We start from the raw sequence: 10,817 nt of genomic DNA, 5'->3' as shown, positions 1-10,817 counted from the left end.
TATGTAAAATCATGCTGCAAGAGATGCAGGCAAAACGTCAGGAGAGAATGCTTCTGGAGTGTGGCCATACAACCCGGAAAACTCACAACAACCCAGTGATTCCGGCCATGAAAGCCTTCCTCCCATCGTCCCAAACTTTTGGGGAAAGAAATAGCAGAAGCAGCCAAAAAATCGAAAACAAACTCCGATCACACAAAGGAGGTTTTCGCAAGTGGATGACAACATTGTATGAAGCCCCATAAAATCCAAGGTAGTAGTCCAAAGTGTCTCTGAAATTGCTTTATTTTTTATTACTTTTCCTGGCTTGAGTTGTCAGGAATTCTCCCATCGCGCTTTTGCCCCAGAAAGAGATTTTCAGCACATCAAAAATAGAAAGGGCATCCGTGGGCTGGCGAGCCTCCTGGTATGTCTTGTATCCCGGACTTTTCCCCTCAATGGCCATAAAAACAGAAAGCAGCTGGGCTCGTGATGTCCTTGCAATGTTTACTGAAGAGGGATTATTGCATCCCCAGTTATTTATTTTAAGATGCTGCAATGAAAATATACGAGGGCTCTTTCCAACGAAAGAGTATTCCCCTCAGAAATGAAAAGCAGGGTTTTCGCTGAACAGTTTGTACTTTGGCAATATGTGGGGAAACAGAAGAGGCACATAAGGCGCATCTACACTGTAGAATGAATGCAGTTTGACAACACTGGCTCCATGTTATGGTACTAAAATGACTAAAATGATAAAAGGTCTGGAGAACAAGCCCTATGAGGAGCGGCTTAAGGAGCTGGGCATGTTTAGCCTGAAGAAGAGAAGGCTGAGAGGGGATATGATAGCCATGTATAAATATGTGAGAGGAAGCCACAGGGAGGAGGGAGCAAGTTTGTTTTCTGCTTCCTTGGAGACTAGGACGCGGAACAATGGCTTCACACTAAAAGAGAGGAGATTCCATCTGAACTTGAAGAACTTCCTGACTGTGAGAGCCGTTCAGCAGTGGAACTCTCTGCCCCGGAGTGTGGTGTAGACTCCTTCTTTGGAAGCTTTTAAACAGGGACTGGATGGCCATCTGTCGGGGGTGATTTGAATGCAATATTCCTGCTTCTTGGCAGAATGGGGTTGGACTGGATGGCCCATGAGGTCTCTTCCAACTCTTTGATTCTATGACCTCTCCTGAAGTCCTGGGATTTTTTGCCCCTCACTAAAACCCGTGATTTAGTGCTGTCTGTCAGTCAGAGAAGGCCAGATACTTTGTAAATCTGCAACTCCCATGTTTCCATAGTGTTGAGTCACTACAACTCTGAGGCTTCCATAGCATTAAACCATGGCAGTTAAAGTGGTATTAACCTACATTCATTCTACAGTGTACATTCACTCATAAAAGAGGGACCAGAACATCCATAGAAGTGTCAGAACATCTGAAATATTTCCATATATTGTTTAGGAAGCGCATAATGGGTCAGTTTGTGGCCTTTCGGCACCTCCTCCATGTTCACCATCCACCAAAGACTCAACTGTTTTGACCGAGTCGATTTTGCCGGCACGAAAGATATCCCGATTGCTATTAAACTGGTAGAGGCTCAGCTTCAGCAGATGTTGGATCCTGTCCTGGAACTGCCTTCCGATGAAGTAGTACAACAAAGGGTTGATGCAACTGTTGGTGAAGCCCATCAAGAGGCCGAAAGGCAAGGCAGCGTCGATGGCGGAGGTGACCCGGCAGTCGCTGATCACCTCCATCCAAAACAAGGCATCCAGAAAGGTCAAGATGTGGAAGGGGAGCCAGCAGATCAAGAAGGCCACCACCACCGCAGCTACTAGCTTCAAGACGTGGTCTCTCATCTGCTTGCTCTTCCTGAACCCCCGGGCCTTTGTCAAATGGATCCGGATGGAAACATAGCACACGATGATGACAGAGAGCGGGATGATGAACCCTAATGTGTTCTTCACCAACGCTGTCCCGGCTGACCATTCGGAATACTTCTCCAATGGATAAGCCATGATGCAAGCGGTCACGTCCCACTCTGGGATGTACTTGGTGTTCCTGAAGTAGAAAGTGGGCAAGGAAGCCAAAGCGGCTAATCCCCACACTATGAAGGCCACAACCGATGCCTTCTTGGGAGTTCCTTGTTGGGACCGGAAAGGGTGGATGATGGCCTTGTAGCGGTTGCCACTCATGCAAGTGATGAAGAAGATGCTGGCAAACATTGTAAGAGAGAGGAGCGAGCCAGAGATCTTGCACATTGCTGAGCCGAAGCGCCAGTTGTACCCGTAGGCGTAGTAAGCGGCCCAGAAGGGGACAGTAACCAAGGCAAGGAGATCGGCCACCGCCAAGTTGACGATGTAGACATTGGCTACCGTTTTTGGTCTCCGTTGCCAACACAACACTGCAACGACGATGCTGTTGCCCACCAGTCCTAGGATGAAGATGAAGCAGTAAAGCGTTGGAATGACCACAAACTGGTAGTTGGAGCGGAGGACCGGACAAGGAGAGGACAAGTTGGAGGCATTGGTTGGGGATGAGAAGAGGTCATGTGGCGTCTCTTCCCTGGTGAGGATCATGGAGTCATTGCTGGAATCCATAATGGTGTCCAATGAAGAAATGTGAGTTGCGGTGAACTCAAAGGCATAGCATAGTTTTGCTTTGCACAATCCAAATGCGAAGGCTTTGTTGTCCTGAAAGAGAAAATAAGTAAACAGTGATTTGCATGTTTGTGCTCTGCCATAGTCAAAGCTTGGAAAAAGTTACTTTTTTTTACTATCATACTTCTAACCATCACAAGCACTTGGGGACTGTGGAGGTTGTAGCCCCAAAAAGTAACTTATCAAAGCTCACATAATCATAAGGAATGTGATTGCTTATCACATGAGCTCAGAGTATGTGATTTGGGTTTCATTTATGAGAGAAAAGCAAGATGGCTTCAAACTACAAGAGAGGAGATTCCATCTGAACATGAAGAAGAACTTTCTGACTGTGAGAGCCGTTCAGCAGTGGAACTCTCTGCCCCAGAGTGTGGCGGAGGCTCCTTCTTTGGAAGCTTTTAAACAGAGGCTGGATGGCCATCTGTCAGGGGTGATTTGAATGCAATATTCCTGCTTCTTGGCAGAATGGGGTTGGACTGGATGGCCCATGAGGTCTCTTCCAACTCTTTGATTCTATGATTCTATGATGATGATGATGATGATGATATTTATTATTATTATTATTATTATTATTATTATTATTATGTAGGAGCCCCCGGTGGTGCAGTGGGTTTAACCCCTGTGCCGGCAGGACTGAAAACTGGCAGATTGCAGGTTTGAATCCGGGGAGAGTGCAGATGAGCTCCCTCTATTAGCTCCAGCTCTCCATGTGGGGACATGAGAGAAGCCTCCCACAAGGGTGGTAAAACATCAAAACATCCAGGCGTCCCCTGAGCAATGTCCTTGCAGACGGCCAATTCTCTCACACCAGAAGTGACTTGCAGTTTCTCAAGTCACTGCTGACACAACAAAAATATTATTATTATTATTATTATTATTATTATTATTATTATTATTCAGTCTAACAACCAAACATTAAATAGCAAGTAGTGCTCACCTAAAGGTTGCAATGCTTTTGTCAAACCCCCCCCCCCCCCAAAAAAAACCGTTGTATTTGTTGAATTACTTTAAAACCAAACTTCCCATATAGTATTAATATTAATAATAGGGTTCTAATTCTATAAGTTAGCATTTCTTAACCTGGGGGTTGGGACCCCTGGGGGAGGGGTTCACGAGGGGGATGTCAACTCCCAAATGACTAGGTCTGTTTTCCCCAAACTCCACCACATTTGAGCATATTGAGGATTCTTGCCAAATTTGGTCCAGATCCATCATTGTTTGAGTCCACGGTCCTCTCGGAATGTAGGTAAATTACAACTCTAAAACTCAAGGTCAATGCCCACCAAACCCAGTATTTTCTGTTGGTCACGGGAGTTCTGTGTGCCAAGTTTGGTTCAATTCCATCATTGGTGGAGTTCAGAATGCTCTTTGATTGTAAGTGAACTATAGATCCCAGCAACTACAACTCCCAAATAACAAAGTCAATCCCTCCCCCAACCCCAGCTGTATTCAAATTTGGGCTTATTGGGTATTTTTGCCAAATTTGATCCAGTGAATGAAAGTACATCCTGCATATCAGATATTTACATTACGATTCATAACATTAGCAAAATTACAGTTATGAAGTAGCAACGAAAATAATGTTATGGTTAGGGGTCACCACAATTTGAGAAACTGTATTAAGGGGTCACAGCATTTGGAAGGTTGGGAACCACTGGCTTAGAGCCTCCGATTTATGTTTTAAGAGAAAAAAGCAAGATGATGATTATGATGATACAATCTAACAACCAAACATTTAATAGTGCTCACCTAAAGGTTGCAATGTTTTTTGTCAAAAAACATTATAGTGCTTTGTTGAAGCACTTTATAACCAAACTTCCCATATAATAATAATAATAATAATAATAATAATAATAATAATAATAATATACTATAAGTAATATACTATAATTTCCCTTATAGAAGTAATGAGGTACCTACTTATTTTTTGTCATGTGAGGAGCGACCTGAGAAACTGCAAGTCGCTCCTGTTGTGAGAGAATTGGCCATCTGCAAGGACGTTGCCCAGGGGACATCCAGATGATTTGATGTTTTTATCATCCTTGTGGAAGGCTTCTCTCATGTCCCCACATGAGGAGCTGGAGCTGATAGAGGGAGCTCATCCGCCTCTCCCCGGATGAGCTCCCTCTGAAATATTGTTTGTGACTCTGGATTAATATTACGATTACGATTCTTCCAAAACCTTATCTCTATCAAAGCAATATAACATCCAATCATAAACCGATGAGCCTTATTTGGTTGTATATTGGGTTAAAATGCTCTTTGATTGTAGGTGAACTATTGAGTATTTGTGCCAAGGTTGGTCCAGATCTATTGTTGTTTGAGTCCACAGTGCTCTCTGAATAAGAGCTCAAATTTACTAGTAAATGAATAAGAAAAAGTTAAATTGCACCTCTTGTGTATCCAAGATCAAGTAGAGGTAGAATTTAGGGAATTTATCAAGGGCAAAAATGGGTTTAACTTCAACTTTGAGCCTTCTCCATTATAGAGAAATCTTCAGATTAGCACCACCCTTTTCTTTTAGTGATTCGATGTGAAGATATCTATGTTTTAAAAATAAAAACTAATTGCAAATGAAGTAAACCACTCATTAAATCTCTGATACGATCCAGATGTTGCCTTACGCTGCTGCGAGCGACAGTTTCACATCGAACCATGCTCCCCTTGGAATAAACCACAGTTTTCACTGAAAATAAATACTCCAACATTCAAAGAAGAAAAGTGGTTGTTTACCTTGCATAGGTTCTAAAGCTAGTGAGTTTCAGTCCACATTGAGTCCAACATTGATCTCTGATGCACAGGCTCTCTAGGCTGCTTCCTTCGAGGAGAACCAAGTGTCTATTTTGGCAAAGTTGGGAATGCAACTCCGACTGCAAAGGGAGACACAGAAAGGGAGGGGATTTCAATTTTGTGGCAGGCAAAAATGCCCTCGCCCCTCTGAGCAAGCATAAGCCATGCTCATGTATCTGTTGCTGGCCAAGTTTGCAGCTTTTCGGAGGCAGAGCTAAGGGAGTTGTGACATTCCCTTTCCTTCATAGCCAATGGGAGAGGAAAGCTCAGAAATGGAAGATCTTTACCAAGTAGAGTTGATTGGAAAGAGAAACAGATTGCATCTTCCAGCTCCCTTTTGGCACCGGTTTTGAGTGTTTCTCCCCACCACCTCTTTCTTTCTTTCTTTGGTTGGGTCTACAATGCCATGAAATGCACCTCGAAACTTCATTATATGGTCATTGTGTTGTCGAGCCTGAACTCCCCCCTCCCAGGTCAAATGATATTACATGGGCGCGGCGAGGACATTTATGAACGTCCTGAGGTTTGGAGGAGCCCAACAGCAGATCCCGGCACCCAGGATTAGGGCTGGGTAACCACGGAAAAATTTGTTTCTAAACTCGTTTCGTTTTTAGGGGGTCCATTGCGTTTCGTTTTTTTAAAGAATTCTGAATTTTTTCTTTAAAAAAGTTCGAAATTTACGAAATTTTGTAAATTTCGAATTGATTTGTTAATGGCGGACGCGATTGCGCAATATGCTAAAAAAACCTCCAAATGGGACAGGGGGAACTTCTGAAGCTTCCCTCTCCCTCTGTTGTTGACTGTTGGTGTGATAAAACAAACAACTACTATATTATATTATATTATTATATATTATATATATTATATTATATTATAATATTATAATATTATATATTATTATATTATATTATATATAATATATATAGTATATATATTATATTATATATTATTATATTATATTATTATATATTATATTATATTATTATAATATTATTATATTATATATTATATATATCTTGTATTATATATTATATATTATTATTATATTATATTACGAAATAATTACGAAATAATTACGAAAATTGGAAAAATTGTCTCAATTCTTAATTACTCCTCACAGAATGGCTCAATATCGGATCGTAAGCTAATTTAAATACGAATTAATAACGAATTACGAAATTAACGAACGAAACCACCCAGCCCTACCCAGGATACTTCCTGCAACATTCTTTCCCATTTCAACTTAATCATATTATGAATATTTATTTATTTATCGTGTCAGGAGCAAACCAAACAGCTGTATTGCATTTTTAACCAACCAACCAACCAACCAACAAACAAACAAACAAAACACAAAGTTTGCAAGCTTGATAGTTGATTAAATGTCCTTTGACCAGTAGCTGGCCACTTAGAGCGCCTCTGGTGTAATCTCAAGGTTATATATTTTGTATTTCTCTGCCCAGTGGGCATGTCACTTTTGTTTCCAGCTGAAATGAAATAAAAACCTCTGTGGCTTTCTCTTCAATTTGGTGAGATTTATTCTGGAATACTAGCTTCTTTTCTCACCAGGCAACCCACAATGGCTTGGATCTCTCTATCCACAGCCAGTCGATAACACCTCTGCGGCTTCTTCTTCAACTTGGTGAGATTTCTTGATTAGGGACCATTGGGTGAGCTTCTTCATCTCGTCAGGTGCATGGATCCAAAGGTGACCCGCTGCCAGTGACAGTATCTGCTTAACAAGACTCTGCTCTTGGAGTTTCGCTATCCGCAACCCGGATCTCACTATCTGCGGATGGTCCAAATTGCTCTATTTCAAATGTAGACTCATACAATGCAATTTGAATGGCACTGAGCTGCCTTTGTATGGGTCTACACCAGGGGTCCTCAAACTATGGCCCGGGGGCTGGATACGGTCCTCCAAGGTCATCTACCTGGCCCTCACTCAGGGTCAACCTAAGTCTGAAACAACTTGAAAGCACACAATAATAACAACAACAATAATCCTATCTCATTACCCAAAAGCAGGCCCATACTTCCCATTGAAATACTAATAAGTTTATACTTGTTAAAATTGTACTTCATTTTAATTATTGTATTGTTTTTAAGTGTGCATAGAAATTCATTCATGCTTTTTTCAAATTATAATCCGACCCTCCAACAGTTTGAAGAACTGTGACCTGGCCTTCTGCTTTAAAAGTTTGTGGATCCCTGGTCTACACTGACCATATAATGCAGTTCAGAAGTTAATTATATGGCAGTGTAGATCCATTCTGAGTCTACCAATGGTGCATCTGTACTGTAGGAGCCCCTGGTGGCACAGTGGGTTAAACCCCTGTGCTGGCAGGACTGAAGACCAACAGGTCGCAGGTTCGAATCCGGGGAGAGCGCAGATGAGCTCCCACTGTCAGCTCCAGCTCCCCATGCAGGGACATGAGAGAAGCCTCCCATAAGGATGGTAAAACATTAAAAAAACATCCTGGTGTCTCCTGGGCAACGTCCTTGCAGACGGCCAATTCTCTCACATCAGAAGCGACTTGCATTTTCTCAAGCCGCTCCTGACACCAAAATAAATAAAAATACATAAATAAATAAATAAATCTGTACTGCAGAATTAGTGCAATTTGATATTAGCTCAACCGCCATGGCTCAATGCTATAGAATTCTGGGAGTTATAGTCTGGAGAGGCACCAGTACTCTTTGACGTGGTAAACTGCAGTTCCCATAACTTTGAGCTATGGAATCAATGTGGTGTCAAACTGAGTTAATTCTACACTGTAGCTGCACCATCAAGATTTTATAGGATTTTGGATTCATAGTGCTATAATTCTCTAACATAAAAAGCTCAAGGGTCTGAATAGATTGTCCATAAGGATGAAGTCAGCATTAAGTGTGCTGGTACAGCTGTACCAGGAGCTCCAATTTCGTTTGCTTTGCATTGAATGTTTGTTGCAGTCCTCAGTTTCAGGGACTCTGCTGATAGGTGGCTTCTTTTGGCTGCAATCATAGGGCAAGCCACCTGTCAATTATAGTTAGGTTCCCTGGTCCCACCCCCTTTGGGTTTTTGGAGGGAATAGGAGCCTTTTTGAGTTCAGTCCACACAGAGAAGCTTTTCCTGCAGGACATAATACCAAGAGCTCCTGTAGAAAGCTTCGTCTTCTACGGCTTGGTCAGGGAGATATACAGCCCACAGCTTGGCTGAGGTTATACAGCCCACAGCTTGGCCGAGGATCATACAGCCTTACAGCTCCTTTGCTGAAGGACTTCAGCCAGCCATCACTGAAACCTGAACTCCTTCTTTTCCCCTGGAAGTCTACAAAGCTCTGCTTGGTAAGGGTCGCTCACGGAAGTCAGACGCAGTTAGTACCGGGTGCAGGGGCTCCACGCCAACAGAGGCAAGTACAGACTGCCCAGATTAGAAGTTAAGGATTTCCCTATTAGTTAGTATACAGTTATGAAGATAGTGCCTGTTCCCAGTGAACAAGATTGCAAGAGCCAATAGACTGTTAAGAAAACTTGAAAGTACCTGTTTGTTTTCATCAGTAAAGAACTTTGTTGAACCTTAAGCAATCTAAAGACTCTGTTTTAAGGAAATCCAAGGGCCTTTAATCTGAGGCAGCCCCGGCGTCCCGTTGGGCACACAGAATTTATGTCCTGTCTACAGTCTTATGCACAGGCCCAGCATGCGACAGCACATTAAGGATTCGAAGAGATAAACTGGAACTGAAATATATGATGCATCTGATATAGAATTAAAATATATCATGCATCCAACATAGCCATGGTTGAGAAAAAGAAGACAATTTGGAGGAATGGCTGAGGTTTCTCTGAATATTTTGAAAAAGTGCCATTAATTTTCATTGCATGGCTTGAACGGAAAGCCTGTGGAGGTTTTCTGCAGGAAGGGAAGCTTCCTCTGGAGGGAGGAATTAATGCAAAAATGTGAGAAGTTTGCATAAAGCTCAGAAGGATAATCGCAAGAAGAAGGAGATCTTTCAGTTTAAGAATCCCCAAGCATCATGTACTGATAACAGAGGGCAAGATTAGAGGCCAGAGACAGTCAGCATTAGCCTAAGGTCATCCCAGGTCTCTGAGGGAAGGGTTTCCATGCAGATATGGATGGGATTTATCTTCGTTCTTGGTGGGATAAGAAGCTACTGGAGGACTTAATGCCCTTCAGAAACAAATAACCCACTCTTGGTGGCTGAGGAATTAAGTGATACAGTATGACCTTCAAAGCCATGGGATCCATAACCACAATTTCATGTGCCAATCAAATGTCACCTTTATAGGTCCTCTAGTGCAATTCTATGTCATGTCTTCCCTGAACCTTGAGTCACAGTGGAAGACCTAGAAATGCTAAAACAATGGTTCCTGTTGGCATTTTCTAGCACAATTCTGTGGCATACCTCTCCATAGAGTTGCATTACAGAACTTAGAAATGCTATAATAATGACCTCTTTAGGCATTTTCTGGCTCCTCCACAATTATATGGTATGCCTCCAACAGATGTTGACTATAGAATTGTACTGGAGGACCTAGAAATGTTAAATAGTGTTCTCGGTTGTGTTCAAGGTTGCCCTGATAGAGGGACTTGGAGGTCTCTTCTTCGTGGATTCTCCATAAATGATCTCTATTTTTGTCGAAGGCTTTCATGGCTGGAATCACTAGGTTCTTGTGGGTTTTTTCAGGCTATAGAGCCATGTTCTAGAGGCATTTCTCCTGACGTTTCGCCTGCATCTATGGCAAGCACCTCTGAGGATGCTTGCCATAGATGCAGGCGAAACATCAGGAGAAATGCCTCTAGAACATGGCTCTATAGCCCGAAAGAACCCACAAGAACCTATCTCTATTTTTGATAGAGTTACAAGCTGGGTAGATGCTTGTCGGATGTAGTGTACCTGGATTTCAGTAACGCCTTCGACAAGGTCCCCCAGGGCCTTCTGGCAAGGAAACTAGTCCAATGTGAGCTAGGCAAAACTACGGTGAGGTGGATCTGTAATTGGTTAAGTGGACGAACCCAGAGGGCGCTCACCAATGCTTCCTCTTCATCTTGGAAAGAGCGGAGTGCCACAAGCAGGGTTCCATCCTGGGCCCGGTCCTGTTCAACATCTTTATTAATGACTTAGATGAAGGGTTAGAAGGCATGTTTATCAAGTTAGCAGACGACACCAAATTGGGAGGGATAGCCAGTACTCCAGAGGACAGGAGCAGGATTCAAAACAATCTAGACACATTAGAGAGATGATTGGCCAAAACTAAAACAATGAAGTTCAACAGTGACAAATGCAAGATACTCCACTTAGGCAGAAAAAACAAAATGCAAAGATACAGAATGGGGGACGCCTGGCTCGAGAGCAGTACGTGTGAAAAAGATCTTGGAGTCCTCATGCACAACAAGTTA

At 42.5% G+C, this 10,817-nt stretch overlaps 1 protein-coding gene across 1 annotated transcript; it reads right to left on the bottom strand.

Annotated features, from left to right (window-relative positions):
* Positions 1–264: 264 nt before the first annotated feature.
* AGTR2 (angiotensin II receptor type 2) lies at positions 265–5,563 on the bottom strand. The gene is made up of 2 exons (XM_060756520.2): positions 5,357–5,563; positions 265–2,656 (listed from the first exon to the last, which is right to left on the bottom strand). Exon 2 carries the CDS (start codon positions 2,561–2,563, stop codon positions 1,424–1,426), a length of 1,140 nt encoding a protein of 379 aa, XP_060612503.2. The 5' UTR covers positions 2,564–2,656; positions 5,357–5,563; the 3' UTR covers positions 265–1,423.
* Between the last annotated feature and the right edge of the window lie 5,254 nt (positions 5,564–10,817).

The sequence above is a fragment of the Anolis sagrei genome, chromosome 10, assembly GCF_037176765.1.
Source record: "Anolis sagrei isolate rAnoSag1 chromosome 10, rAnoSag1.mat, whole genome shotgun sequence".
NCBI classification, from domain to species: domain Eukaryota; kingdom Metazoa; phylum Chordata; class Lepidosauria; order Squamata; family Dactyloidae; genus Anolis; species Anolis sagrei.
This window is presented reverse-complemented; position numbering and strand designations above follow the sequence as displayed.